The sequence below is a fragment of the Prionailurus viverrinus genome, chromosome C1, assembly GCF_022837055.1.
Source record: "Prionailurus viverrinus isolate Anna chromosome C1, UM_Priviv_1.0, whole genome shotgun sequence".
NCBI classification, from domain to species: domain Eukaryota; kingdom Metazoa; phylum Chordata; class Mammalia; order Carnivora; family Felidae; genus Prionailurus; species Prionailurus viverrinus.
Window position 1 is genome coordinate 16117578 of NC_062568.1, and position 15665 is coordinate 16133242.

Sequence of the window (15665 nt, forward strand, 5' to 3'; positions counted from 1 at the left end):
GACTGTGCCACCCAGGCCTTCAGTCTTAAACCGGAGAACACGGACACACAGCCTGTCTGTGGGGAGAACAGTAAAGTCACTGCAGCTGTGGGCATCAGCAGCCAGCCTGGTATGCTGTGGGGACTTCCAGAATCTTTTATACATGGTTGGTAGTGAGGACTCATGGAAAGTTCTGGAAACTCTTGGTAAGCAGCCTTAATGCCCACCGGCACTTTGTACCCGCAGTCCCCAGGGGGGAAGTCCAGTGTTGCTAGGTCTTGAGTCTCCTGTGAGCTGTAGATGGGTGGAAAGGAGAGACTTTGGAGTGATTCAGTCTTGTGCTCCCCGGTGGGGTTAGGGGTAGAATCATCCTACATTTTGGGAGTGAAAGCCGCTTCTGCTTCTAATGTAACTTCAGAGCCACCTCTCAAATACCCGAGGTTAATAAAATATTTATCATCAGCAGATGGTGGCCAGGGGCAAAACAGCTGCTCTCACTTTCTTTAGAACCTTTTAGAAACATTATAGGGGGGAGGGAGAGAAAATGAAGTTCCTGACTCAACCTGCCCTCCCTCCCTGCCTTCTGTCCTCCCTGGGCTACCTGGGCTCAGACCTCAGGGCCTTTGCACTGAATTCTCTTTACACAGTAAAATTCCCTTCACAGTCTCTGGCACACAGAGGTTCCCAAGCTCTCTAGTTGTTTGCTTTAGACATTTCTTTCTTCTGGTATCTCCACTCCAAGGGTTTAAAATTTTAAAATAAAGTGGATTAATGCTGTTGGTAAGTAGCGGTACAGGATAAAAGGAGCAGGGACTAGCATGCCAGAGCACAGAATCCGGGATCCAGTGAGCCAGTTGGGGTGGGGTCTGACAGAACCTTCTGCATGAACACACACCCTCCTTCACCTTCACCTTGACCAGTGTTTGGTTGACCAGATGCACAGGTCAGATTCCACACTCAGGAGGACATCTGGGGGCCACAAGCAAACACCACGGGTCAGAGTTATTGCTCACCCAGAGGCAGAAGCTCTCGATTCTCTTTCCTGTTGTATGTCCCCCCCAGGTGTCAGTGACCAGGCAGTCTGACACTCATAGGATGCCAGGGCAATGCTGCTCACAATTAGGGAAGGGCGAGGCATGGAGAGAACTCTGGAGGCAGCCCCTGTCTGGAGACACGAGCCCTTCTAAATGGGCCTGGTGTTGGCTGTCCTGTAGAGCGTCCTTTAGGTGTGCAGATTAAGCAGGAGAGGCTGTGTTTTGCATTGGCCAGAGCCACGCATGTTCATGTGTGAGTGTGTGTGTGTTGGGTGAAAGAGAAGAGAGAGAGACAAAGAGGGAGGGAGAGAGAGATTGGTTGTTAGAGGCAGGGGGCTTGCCAGGGAGGCACCTGTCATAATCTCAAAACATGCAAAGAAATTGTGGATTGCTAGAAAAGTGGCTAGAGTATTCATGGTCAAATGTTGTCAGTTACCGATTATGCAGGTGGATTCTGGCTAATTTCTAAACCTGCTTTTGGGAAGCTTTAAAAAGGTGATGACAATGAATTATGTCTGAGATTTCCTTTAATAGGTCACTTTGCTGCTTTCGACAAGTACTTTTATTTGTTTATTTTTTATTTACTTACTTTTTTGACAAGCACTTTTGAAGCACCTTCTTTGTGCCCAACCCTGCCAGGTCATGTGGAATGTCAGAAGGTCCAGGGTACAATCTCTGCCCTAGAGGAACTCACCAGCTCGTTGAAGAGTCAAGACTTACACAAATGAAACCGATTCGGGGACAAATAAAAGAGTGGCTTCAGGAAAGTACTAGGGTTTCGTGGCCCAAGAGGGATGTGTACCATGGCATCAGCAGCCATGGCTGCAGCTTCTGTGTGCCCCTGGGGTCTGGATGCCAGGAGGGGACACCCCCGGGGGAACTTGCCGGTTTGTGCAGGGAGCGCTTGACATGGGTAGCTGTTATCAGAGCCGCTCCATTCGTGAGTGTATCCCTGTCACGGCATTTGGAGGTCACGTCTGTGACATGTACTGCTTGGAGCCACCCCACAGGGGACCTCATGCTGGGAGGACGCTGTCAGCTGGCCGCCTAAGCAACGAAAGTCAAGCAACTCCGAAGGCTGGTCCCTGTCTGCAAAGCAGGATAGTGTTACTTACTCTTCTGACCTCAGATGGTCGTGTAACAGGAACGATGGGACGTGGAAGCCCTTGTGCAAAGCGCTGTGTGGTGCAGAGATGGTGTGTCAGTGGCTGTAAAATCTGTCAGGCGGAAAGCAAGTGACGACGGTACCCTTCACATCACGGGCACCTCTCCGGTGTCTGCCTGCCCTTTGGTATTCCTCTTGGCCCAGCTTTCTGTCTTCCTCGGCTCTCACCTGCTGTTTCCAATCACCCCACTATCCCTGCTTTTTAAGTCTAGCTATCCCCGTGAGACCTTTCCTTACTCCCCAGGCTGTCGAGGCGATAGAAACGCAGGTGCATTTCTCCCTAGTCTACATGTCCGGCCCCGTCCTTGTTCCCAAACCCAGATCCTGACCCCTCTCTGACTGCCCTGTGAGCTCAAGGTCAGCCTTGGCCTCCCTCCTCTGCGCCGTCCCAGTTAAAGGCATCCCTGGCCCACATCCGCTTTGACTCTCTCCTCGTACCTCCGGGCTGCGTGCCACAGGGCACTAGCACCGCCATTGCCTGCCTCACTGCACTGCGGCGCAGCCTCTCATGACCGTCCCCGCCCCGTTTCCCCAGCCACACCGTCGTACGTGCTCACCCCAACCAGTATTTCACATGATGGGGACATATGTTTTTATTAGCAGAACTCCACCTCCCCAAAGAAACCTTCCTTGTAACCCCAGCAAATGAGATTTAAATTGAGCGGCCGTTCTTGTTGTGGCTGGTTTGTGGGCTTCTTTCTTTCTCTGCCAGGGGAGCCCTGCCCATCCCCTGCTGCACTCCACCCCCACAGCCGCTCCCGGGCCCTGACATAGGACCTCAAAGTTCAGGCCGTGAACACCACACCTACTGTCTCCTAAGCCTCCTAAGCCTTGTCCTTGTTCCTTCTCCTCCAGAGATATTTCTGAAACCCAGACCCGACAAGGCTCAAAATCCCGTTCACTTTTTCACAGTTCAGAGACTAAAGCCCGAGCCCCAGCACTGTCATCAGTCAGACCCCAAATGACCTTTTCTTCTTCCCACCCCTCCGTTTCCCTGTGTGCGTGCCCCGCGTGGGGGAACCACTCAGGGACGCTGGAAATTCCCCAGCCCCGTGGGCCCCTCAAGCCTCTGTGTGCTGCTCCTGCTGTTCCCTCTGCAAGAATTCCTTTCCCTGGGCTTCTCTTCCTGCCGACAGGCTGTGCCTTCATCAGGTCTGGGTTAGATGTCACCTTCATGAAACTTTCTTGAACTCCTATATACACACAGGTTGTCACTCCTTCTCTGCTCCTACGACATTTTGTTTATACTTAACTTTTTAAAATTTCACTTTCTCATTACATTATAGTTACGCTAAGGGTAGGGGCAATGTCCTCTTTGGTTTCAAGTCCCCCCGAAACACCCAGCCTAGTGCCCAGTATGCAGCGGGCGTCCATTCTGTGTTCATCGAATAAACAACTGAAGGAAGGAAGGAAGGAAGGAAGGAAGGAAGGAAGGAATCTGACATGCTCGTTAAAGCCCGGGTGGCCAGGGCACCGAGGCCTCATTTGTGTCCTCTTTCGTTGGCTCACCACTCTTAAGAAGAAAGGCTTTCTGCATTTCAGCCTTTGCATGTCGGGCAGCCTATGTGGAGGCAGGGAGGCTCTGATAACAGTGTGGCTGTGCTGTGTCTGCTTCCCCACAGGGGGCCCCTTTCTGGAATGCTCTGACCTCTTTGTCCAGTCCCAGCCCCTACACTCCACCATGCAGCTTGAGGGATTTGAGGATCCGGTGTCTCAGCCCTCTGTCTGGTGTAGATAGCTGGCCTCCTGATGGCCTTGGTGCGAAAACCCCATCCCCACCTTTCCTCCAGTTTCTACAAGTGGGTCCTGGCCAGCTCTCCTAAGTCTGAGTCTCTGATTGGTAGCCTGACCCCCACACCCCTGCTGCTGCTGAACCCCATTTTGCTGACTAGTACTTTGCTTCCTATTACAAGATTTCCCCAGTGCTAGCTTCTGTTTAAATCTCAATATTGACCTCCAGCCCGTCTGTCAGCTACTCCTATCCCTCCTTCCCAGGGGTTGTCTGCTTATCTGGGAGTCTTCTTCTGGTCCTCCTTTGTCATTGTCTCACGTCACATCTGCAGGTGTGTTGGCCACCCCACGATCACGGGACATTCTAGAGCTCTGCTCCAGAAAATGACAGCCCTCACCATCCAGATGAACAAGCCAGAGAGCTCCTACCTTGTCCACGTTCCCGAATAGTGTGCTTTTCTCTACACCACTGTTCTAATCCTCATACCTGTCGTGTCTCACCCGAGTTACCTCCCTTGCATGTTAATGAATTTCCCAGATCCACTCTTGGCCTTCTAAAGCATTCTCCACACTTTAACCAGAAAGGGCTTTGAAGATGTAATTCTATGCATGTCATATCACATCCTGTTTGAAGCCCTTTTACATCTTACCTTGCTTTTAGGAATAAAGACCACATTTCTAGTCAATGTTAGAAAACACTATGGCCAAATCACTTTGTCACCAGTGTTCTCTTTCTTCCAATTCCTACACCCTGCTCTCTCCCACCCCAGGGCCTTTGGATGTGTTGTTTCATTTGCCTAGAACATAGTTCTTTCAACTTAAAGCTCAAGCACCCCTTCTTTATGGTGTCTACCTGATGCTTTCTCCCACTGGCTCTCAAGGCTCCCTGAACTCCCCCTTTATAGCACTTACTCCATTTTTCATTATATAGTCACCTGATCATTAATGTGTTCCCCTCCCTGCGTTGTAAGTGAGGTCCAAGGACCGGGATCATGTCTGTTTCACTCAGTTTTACTGACCCCTGTGATTAACATGAAGTCAATGCTTCATACATATAATTAGGTGAAGGAAGTAGCCTCGGCATGACCCGCCCTGTGCGTCCCACAGAAGCTAACCAGGGCCATGTACAAGCATGTCCTGAGTATGACACTTTGCGGCTCACCTCCTCCATAAGCCCAAGCACGGGTACCACCTTGTGAAGGGTAAATCGTTAAGCAAACATACAAGAAGGGGGCTACTGAAATTCTTACTCAACATCCACATTGTTTACTGGAAGTATTTGGATACGCGTATTTTTATCACTTCATTTTCTGGTAAGGAGTTTGGTGGCTATTCCGTGCCATTGTGCTCCAAATTTATGGTGCTTCCTTGAATTCAGAGCCGGTGAAAGGTTCACCTCTTCTTGTGAATTGTTTTCTTCTTTTAATCTCACGAGAATTTTATTCTCCCATTGGATTTTCCTTCTTGTTTTTGTTGCTGGGATATGTAGTGCTAAATTTCATGTTTAACATAGTGAAATTACCTCTGCCCAGGTGTCTGGTCTGTCCTCTGCCTTTTTCAAAGTTACTTATTTATTTTTATTTGTTTATTTATTGCATGTGTGGGGGAGGGGCAGAGGGAGAGAGAGAAAGAGAGAGAGAGAGAAAGAATCCCAAGCAGTCTCCGTGCTGTCAGTGAGGAGCCCAACTTGGGGCTCAAACTCATGAACCATGAGATCATGACCTGAGCAAGTCAAAGAGTCTGACGCTTAACCGGCTGAGCCACTCAGGCTTTGTTCTCTGCCAGTTTCAAAGTGATTTTTAAAATTGTTCTATTGTGCTATGCTTAATTATTGGAGACAATAATTCATACCTTGTCATTAGAAATATATGTATTTATATATTATGTTTTATATTATAGGGTATATAGTGTATCTTTTATTGTTATCATATGTTACATACATGGGATGCATATATTATATATATTACATACATTATGAAATGCTTATACCCTTTTTTTTTTAAACACCACAGTGATAGCAATCCATATTCTTCATTTGGAGCGACGCTGGTGAGAGATGATGAAAAGAATTTGTGGAGCATGCCTCACGATGCGTCCCACACAGAGGCAGATGACGACCGAATCCTGTACAATTTGATAGTCGTTCGAAATCAGCAGGCCAAGGATTCAGAGGTAAGCAAGCGCCTTTTGAGATCTTGCTCTGTGCCGACGACAATGGCCAATAACACATAGCGGTGAGTGAGAAGGCCAGCTGGGAATAAAGAAAAGAAGGAAAGGGGAGATGTTTGGAATGAGGGCAGGTATTTTAGCAGCCTGTGGTTGCTAATTATAGCTGGTCCTGGTAGACCGGCTCGATAAACAGATAAGACTGACTTCCAGTTATTACCTCAATTATGCAAGGGTTACAGAAACAGCAAAGCAATGTTGCCGAAGGTGGTGAAGGCAGTTGATCATCTTGCATGGCTTAACCGGTGCTTCTGTAATTTTTCCGGTTGTGTAGCAAGCCACAGTTAGAAGATTCAGACTGACGTTGAAGGATATTTTGTGTTATCACTAATTGTGAATCAGCGGAGCCTGAATTCGTTTTATTTCTTTTTCCTGTTTATCGCTTGTTAAATTGTGCCTCTTGATTAAATGGCAGCGTATCGTAACTTTTGTGATGAGGCATGAAATCCATCTTTTTTTTTTTTTGTTAGTAGCAATTTTTAAAATTATTACTTTTTCAGAGCAGTTTTAGGGTTTTAGAGAAATAGAGCAGAAAAGTGCAGCCACTCCTTCCAGGGGCCACAGTTTCCCTCATTATTAACATCTTGCACTATGGCAGTGACTTACATTTGTTATAGCCAGGATTGATACATTATTACTAGCTAAAGTCCACAGTATATCAGGGTTCACTCTTCCTAGCGTGTGTTCTAAGGGTTTTGATAAATGGATAATGGCAGGTGCTGGAAACACTCCTAATGAACTCTTACCCCCAAGTTACTGGTACAGGAACACTAGAATATTGAAAAGGAGAGAACTCTAATAAGTTAAGAGGGGGGTCATGTTTTATTTTCTTATTATAGTGCTATATATAAATACAATATAATATAGTATTGTGGGTGTAATTTTCCACATAATACTACCTAGGTTTTCTCTAAATTCTGCGTTTATCAGTTAGCTCTGAGTAGATATCTGTATTAACTATAGACCTGCATGTTTTACTTTGTATCTTATAGGAACTAAGAGTAGTAACATTGCAAACCCCAGGCGCTGGCTCTGAAATCAAGTACCAGAGAGGGTGTTGTTGGGGGCAGGTGGCGGGGGATGGGGGGGCGTAGTCATCTGTTCCTTATCTAGGTTTCTTTATTTTTGCTAATTAATTGCTAACTATCCCCCCCCCCCCCCGAACCTGCATTAGCAGGAAGTGATAACTTTTAGAAGTTGCATATGTCCTTTTATTCTGGTGCGGCTTGGATACTTTTGGGGGTTAGAAGTGAGTGTGGAGGGGGGCATCGCAGGGTGGGGGCAGGGCTGAAAGTTGCCTCTGGTTTTTGACACCTGGGGGGAGGGCGGGCTTGGAAAGTCCACAGGGGCTGTTGATGAGAGTCCTTTTTTGGGTATGGAGTGCCGAGAGGACAGCCTCTGCTGGACATTTGTCACAGGGTTTAACTCAGGGGCCTAGCATCCTGCGAGTGGCTGTGTTCCTGGCTGTCCCCGGCATCCCCTGTCCCTGGCACAATTCGCTTCTCTCCTAGTAACACCGAAAGCACATCCTAAAGCCACTGGGGCCGAGCACTGCCGCCTGGCCGCCCTCCTGGAGCATACGGACAGGAATGCGTCACCTTGCTTTCCCTTGGTGAGAAGAGCCAACCCCTTACTCCGCTGAACTGGGCTGACCGGCTAGGGTTTCTTTCTGCTGGTGAGAATAGACTCCATGCCCCCACCAAGCCCAACTCGGGTAACAGCAACAGGGCCGTTAATACACGGCACACCCTTCTCTCCAAGGCCCCAAGTAAGTGTGGAAGGGGCCGGAAGGGGTGTTTGGAGCTGAGCCCAGCAGCTCTCCCTGGAGGAGCTCCTGCCTCTCTGCTCCCGTTTGTCCTTCCTGTTGGAAAGCCAGTGCAGAAGACAATTCAAGCTGTGAAATACTGTGGAAAAGCACAGCTTCCCAAGTGGCCTGTTGAGTCATCTCTGTTCTGCTCTTGGGCCTGGGTGGAGGGCCAGGCGGGAGGCCTTTTCTTCCCCTCGCCTGAGAACTGGAGTCAGGCTCAGCTTTGCAGGTACTCTGTAACTGAGACGGCAGTCAAGTAAATAATACACAGATTGATGATAACCACACGTGAAGTGATTTGAAATATCTCTGCTCACGGTGCTTCCTTTTTTTACCTGTAAAATATATATATGTACACAAGGTATATATATATAATATATATATATGAAGTATACGCATATCTGTGCTCATGGTACTTCCTTTTTTAAGTGTGAAATATATATACATACACACACAGAGTATATATATTATTTATAAAGTATACGCATATCTGTGCTCATGGTACTTTCTTTTTTAAGTGTAAAATATGTATATATACACACACAAGGCGTATATATTATATATATAATAAATATATAAAAAATAAACACATATCTCTGCTCATGGTCTTTCCTTTTTCTAAGTATAAAATATATATGTATATATACACAAGGTATATATTATATATATATTATATTGTATATATTGTATATATTTTGTATCCAATCCTATTATATGTGTAGGTATTGTTATATGTTATATATGTCTATGTAATATGTACACATGGTTAAAAAAGGTTTCTCATATTTTCTTCCAGAAATTTGAAATGTATAGAAAAGCATATATTAATATACGTATTCTTTTCCCCCACATTACCTACTGTTCCTCACCTTGCTTTTTTCTACTCAGTAATATGTTTTAGACATAGATCCATTTCAGGATGCTCTAGATTTATGTCATTGCTTTGGGGGAGGGGTCCCTAGTATTCTCTCACCTGGGTTTGCCATCGTTTATTCAAGCAGGCCCTACGAATGTTCATGTGGATTCGGGTGTATTGAGGCAGTGCTGCTGTGGATATCCGTATAGACTCACGTGACCTTTGGTAGATTTTTTGGGAGTAGAACTGCTGGGTCAAAGAGGATGCTGGAATGGCCACAGCGCCCCCACTTGGAGGAACATAGGAGAAGGCAGTGGGGGCTGCAAAATTGAAGAGTATTGGAGGCTCACACGGTGTGTAAGGGGCACAGCTGCTGGGCTCCAGAGAGCTGGTGGCCTGGCTGAAAATGTGGATCTGGAAGTCCCAGAGCTTTTGATTCTTAAGGGAAGCTGAAAATCCAGATTTACGTATAAAATGTCCAGATTTTTAGATAAAAAAAGTGTCAGCTAACAAAATGTGTGTATGGGCTGCAAATGCTTAGGGAACATTTACAACAAGGGTGACTACTATGTATTGTTATTGTTATGTTGTCTAGTATGAGTGAAAAATGAATCCACCATTGATTAAGTGGGTGGAAGTGGGAAGTCCGTGGGCTTGTGTTTTAAGTTTTGAATAAGTTCCTTGTTTATTACTGTTGCTCATTTTCTTTTTCACAAAGGATAAAACTAGTACAATGTTAATAAAACAGGATTTTAGTTCTGAAAGAAAAACAAAAATTTTTTAAGTTTATTTATTTATTTTGAGAGAAAGAGAGAATGAGAGAGAGAATGTGCAAGCAGGGGAGGGGAAGAGAGGGAGGGAGGGAGAGAGAGAGAGAGAGAGAGAGAATCCCAAGCAGGCTCTGTGCTGCTAGTGCAGAGCCCAATGTGGGACTCAAACTCCTGAACTGTGAGATCATGACCTGAGCCTAAATCAAGAGTCAGATGCTTCTCCCACCGAGTCACCCAGGTGCCCCTAAAGGAAAACGAATTCTACCTACTAAGGTATAAGAAACCCTAGAGATGCCTGCATGGTACCATTCAGAAGCTCAAACAAGGTATTCAGGGAAACTGAACGTTATGTTTTCCCTTGAGTAGCAGTAGCATGCCGAGAATGTCCGTATTCGGAAGTCTCCGAAAAATGAAAAATAATTTCAAAACAGTGTGTGTACTATCTCCATTCCCCTAGTTGAGGAAATGCTGCAGATAGTGAAGGCTAAATTTGCAGCCTTTTCCCAAAATGAAAAAAAAAAATCAGAAAAGAAGTATATGCAGAGTAAATCATGAAGCAAAAGCATGAACTTAGAGTGACTTGCACTGACAGAAAATGTAAAAGTAACATTTATTGCAATCGAATAGAATGCAGTTTCATTTGCAAAAGCTTCAAAAGCTCATTGGAAACAGACTTTTGGTAGAAGGAATGATCCATCTACAGACCTCCAAGCAGTGGAAAGCTTACTGCTCTTGACTTTGAATGATGCTGTAAAATACTTTCTGTTTGCGAGTAAGTAGTGCCACTAACTCAGTGTCGTTAGCTCATTCTCGTAGAACTAATCGTATTTCACATAGTGCACCCAGTTCTAGGGAGCTTAATGATGGCTTATGAAATTTCAGTGCCTCTTTTTTATTTATTTGTATAAATAATTTTAATCATTGTGGTCTTGTCCTCCAAGATATTAATAGTAATGAAAACAGTGCCAGGCACTGTTCAACCACTTTACATATACTAACCATGTCCTCTGCACAACAACTCAGTGAGGCAGGTACCATTGCTGTTTCTTTTGGAAGCCGCCTACCCGGGGCCACACAGCCGAAAGTGTGAAGCTGAGATTTGAATCTTGGCTTTGTGAATCCAGAGAGGTCCTTTGTAAAGAGCACCACAATTGAAATCGCGAGAGAGGAATAGACACTGTCTGCAATTCGAGGTAGATGTCAATATGGGTGAGCCACGTCTGGCCCAAGTCTCTCTCTGTGACTTGTTTTGATGCCAGAGGAGTGAACAGCATTCTCAGATCAGTGGGACAAGAGCTATGTTGAGTCTGAGGATCCTGACTTACTTGGTTGTGACATAGCAGACCTTTCAGGGGAGCGGGGGAGGTGCTAATCCATGCTGATGGCAGTAGTTAAGGCTCCTATCCCGGGCTTCTGTTTTAATGGCTCCAAGACGGTTTCTCTTGTTCCCTTCCATCCCTTCTCCACTTTGTTTGGTGTTCTCTGACTTAGGTTATTTGGTGTCTCTTCTGAGGGTTCAGTAGCAGTCAACATTTTTATTCCGCTAAAAAAGACTTTTTTACACCAGTTTCTTTATGAAAATAAATGCTAAAAACCAGATCATTCTTCCGAACACTTTTAAGCACTATTTGGTGCAACATTGGTAATGTTTATTTGGTGTAATCAGTGATAGAAATTCTATGCCTATTTAAAAAAATTTTTTTTAACATTTATTCATTTTTGAGAGAGAGAGAGACAGAGAGAGAGAGAGTGCGGGGGAGGGGCAGGGAGCAGTGGAGACAGCGAATCTGAAGCAGGCTCAGCACAGAGCCGGAAGCTGGGCTCGAACTCACAAGCCACGACATCATGATCTGAGCCAAACTCAGACGCTTAGCTGACTGAGCCACCCAGGTGCCACTCTATGCCTATTTTAAAGCCCTTAAGTCATCACGTGCTCAGAAATGTATGTTGTTCTCATGACCAATGCCTGCCTCCCTGTCACTGAGCAAGGCAGTATTTATACACCAGCAGCAGGATCCCTGTGAACATTAGATGCTTGTGTAGCTGGAGTGATCCCATAAAAGCCCCACTTTGCTGGACCCTGGGGAGCAGCTACACACGTGGTATTATGTTTTTTAAGACCACAGAAGCAAAAACATAAAATGTTCCTGGTTTACAGTTTGTTTGCTCTTCCTGTGTGTCGGGATTCTGCTTTGAAGAGTGTTGGCAGGCTTTGTAAACAGGTCCTATAAAACGTTTAAATTAGCGACAGACCTTCCCAGGGGCTGTTGGCAGTGTCTGGATGATACACTTAGCCTGTCATATCCCTGGTACTGAAGGGAAAGAAAGACAGAGCCAGAGGTGAGTGGAGTATCTGGTCAGAGGATGTGAGGCAATGAGAGGGAGGGTGGAGAGGATCATGTACCAGCCACAGAAGTTCAGAGCCCTCGAGGACCGGGATAGTCCAGCTGGGCTCTGCGTGACTGTCTGCACAGGTCCCCACACGTGGGACAGGACCTGTGCTGGAAGTGGGTGAACGTTGGCTACTGTTGGAGAAAGGACTGCAAGCTTTATGACGAGCATGGAGAGCAGAATAGGGGAACATTGAGGCAATTCTCCAGATAACTCTGGGTTCTCCCAAAGGCCTTTTTCTTTGGGAACCCAGATCATCTGGATTGTTGAATGCAGCCTATTCTTTCCCTTACTTTGCCAGTGCTGGTGAATATTTGGGTGAGCAGGGGAGAGAATAAAAATGCTTATGAGGATCTGAGAATCAAGTGGTCTTACCCTCTGGTTTCTAGGTGGCAGTATTATTATGCTGTGTGTTAAGCAGCATGTCGCATACTCTACAGGCGAATACTGAATTCTCACAGTAACCCCACGAAGGAGGCATTTTGACACATAACATTAGAGACTTTGAGTCATCTGTGCACGGTGCTGGAGGAAATGAGTGGCGAAATTGGGATCCCAGCTCAATCTGAATGACCCAGAAGCCAGTAGGGAAACACTGCTCCCTCCCATCTCTCTAGGGAGCTTAGAAAATAGCCTCAGTGGAATCTTTTTGGTCAAAGAGGAACTTACCAAACGGATGCTGACTTCCTGCCTCAAGTAGATGCTCTGGTCTTTGTGTTTGTTGATATCACACACACTGTTATCAGTGGAGTCACCGAGTGATTCCGTAGTGTTTCATGTCAACCTGTATTGGCCACTGCATGTAACATCCTCCAGATGCTGTTGCTTTGGGACTTTTTAACACCCCAGGAACCATTCCATGTTCAGAAATCCACTGGACCACACCAGAAGGCATTCTGTTGGTCTGTGATGTTCCTTTCTATTCTTGTCCACCCACTTAAAAAAAAAAAAATATATATATATATATATATTTATATATATTTATATATATATATATAAGTAAGGGCACCTGGGTGGCTCAGTCGGTTGAGTGTTCAACTCTTGATTTTGGCTCAGGTCATGATCTTGAGGTTTGTGGGATTGAGCCTGCGTCAGACTCCACACTCACAGTGCAGAGCCTGCTTGGGATTCTCTCTCTCCTCTGTCTCTACCCCTCTCCCCTTGCATTCTCTCTCTCTCTCTCAAAGTAAGCAAATAGACATAAAACATTATATATATATATATATGTATGTATATACACACACACACACACACACACACACACACACACATATATATATGCCTGTTTCTGGAGATTAGCATTAAGGTAATGTTTTTTATGAAGTAGGTAGCACATCAAAGGTCTATGTAAACCAGCAGAGTTGAAATAATAAATATTAGAAAGCTTGATGTAGACAGGGAAAATCATTAGATGTTGTTAGGGTGTGAGCTGGTAGAAAGCACGGGCTTTGGAGGTAGATAGATTTGGGGTGGGAGTTATACCCATCCCATGTTTCAGCTAGAGACCCTGAATAGTGTCCACGGCCATACCACCCTGAACCCGCCGGATCTCGTCTGATCTCGGAAGCTAAGCGGGGTCGGGCCTGGTTAGTACTTGGGTGGGAGACACTGAATGGTGATTTAACATTAGAGTTGTTGTGCTAGTTGCAGTCCCGTTTGGGACGGTCACAAGTCTCAAGTAAAGAGAAGGAGGTGCTAATATGAAGTATGCCAGGCCAAAGATACAAACTGGGGCTGCCCTAGACAAGCTGGGTCATAGGATCACCTTTCTTTTTTTCATTGTAAAATGTAAATAACATAAAATAGAAAATGTACCATTTTCACCAGTTTTAAGTGTCAGTTCAGTGGCCTGAGTACCTTCCCCTTGATGCATCTTCAGGACATTTTTATCTTCCCAAACGAAACTCTATACCCGTTAAACAAGAAATCTCCATTACTCCTCCCCACTAGCTCCTGGTAACTACTATTCTCCTTTGTGTCTTTATTAATCTGACTAGGTAGCTCATACTAGTGGGATTGTACAAGACTGGATGTTTGGTGACTGGCTCACTTCACTTAGCATAATGTCCTCAAGGTTCATTCACGTCGTAGCAGGTGTCAGCATTTCCTTCCTTTTTAAAGCTGAATAATATTCCACTATGTGTACAAACCACAGTTTACCCATTTATTCGTTGACGGGCACTTGACCTGCTTCCTGAGGAATACTGCCGCGAACACAGGTGTACAAACATTTATGTAAGTTCTTGCTTTTAATTCTTTTGGGTATTTGCCCCGAAGTACAATTGCTTTATCATATGGAATGTCTGTATTTAATATTTTAGGGGAAGCACCATACTGTTTTCCACAGAGGCTGCACCATTTTAGATCCTCATTTAAATCATTGCCGAAAGGTTCCAATGTCTCCATATCCTTGCTAACAGTTGTTATTTCGGTCACCTTTCTTAACCTCCAGATTGATCAACGGAACAGCTGATGGCTCCAGATTGATCAGTTTCCCCATCCACATAGAGTGGGTTCAGTTGTGGCTGGTCATTGCTGCTAAGTGTCCGCATTAGGGCCGTAAACTCAGAAGAGGTTGATGTCTGGTGGACCCTCCCTCTGAGCTGCTTGGTTGTGGAAAGGAAGTAGAGAGGACAGAAGACTGGGGCGGGGTGGGGGAGCTTTCTTGTCGTGCCTAAATTCTGCTCTATTTTTCTGGGCATCCCTATACTACACTGGAATAGCCAGGCCTCTTTCTTTCGCTGTTCCTTAGACTCCATCCTCCTGGGCCTCTTTCTTCTAGGCCCCGGAGAGATACATGCAAGCCAGTAGATAATGCACCTTGAGAGCACTGACGAGTCAATGAAACAGAGGAGGGACGTGGACTTGGGGATCTCTAGGAAAATGCAGTAGGGGGATGGGCAGGAAGCAGTCCAGCTTCCTCCACATCCAGAACTTCACTGTTCTGGTAACCGGTGGCTGCACGTCCGTGTTTCTGGAGTTAGTGTGCTCGTGAGGTGGAAATTTCCAGAAGGAAGGCCACATATTTATTGGCAAGCAGGTGCAGGATGCTTCATTGATAGCAATTGTATTTTTCCATTAGTTTTTTTTTTTTTTACAACTCACACAAACCAATTGAGTCTGAAAAGAAGCTGAAAACATGAAAGTGCCTCAATGTTGTAATGTCTACAAATTACAGTTGACCGCTTATAAATTTGAAACACCCAGGATTAATACCAGGTTAAGCCTCCAGTAACTTTGTTTTTTGCTAGGACAAATGAGATCATCAGAGATGCCTGCTGGTCATACAGTCGCGGTGCCCTCTCATACATTACCTGCCTTCTCACCACAGTCTGTTGATGTGGACAGGGTATTTATTAAAACGAGGTTCAGTGACTTTTCTTGATGGTGTCCAAACAGAAATGAGTTTCTGACTCAGCATTCACTACCCTTGACTGTGGAGTGGAGAAGGAAAGCCATCAGGTTCTGGAGATGTAGGGTAGATAGATAAATGATTTTCTTTGCCATTTATTTATTTATTTATTTATTTATTTAATGTTTTACTTATTTTGAGAGAGACAGAGAACAAGCATGAGCAGGGGAGGGGCAGAGACAGGGGAGAGATTTAGGAGCTGAAATAAAGAGTTGGACACACTCAACTGACTGAGCCACCCAGGTGCCCCATTCTTTATCTTTTATTTTAAATGTGATTAGGTGTGCCTGGGTG

At 45.4% G+C, this 15665-nt stretch overlaps 1 protein-coding gene across 2 annotated transcripts in view; it reads left to right on the forward strand.

Annotated features, from left to right (window-relative positions):
• Positions 1-15665, forward strand: part of MREG (melanoregulin) — a 63867-nt gene that overhangs the window by 15399 nt on the left and 32803 nt on the right. For both annotated transcript variants that reach the window (XM_047872739.1, XM_047872738.1), the window contains exon 2: positions 5922-6081. In XM_047872739.1, the coding sequence (XP_047728695.1) occupies positions 5989-6081 (93 nt within the window). In that variant the 5' untranslated portion in view covers positions 5922-5988. The remainder of the gene's footprint in view (positions 1-5921; positions 6082-15665) is intronic.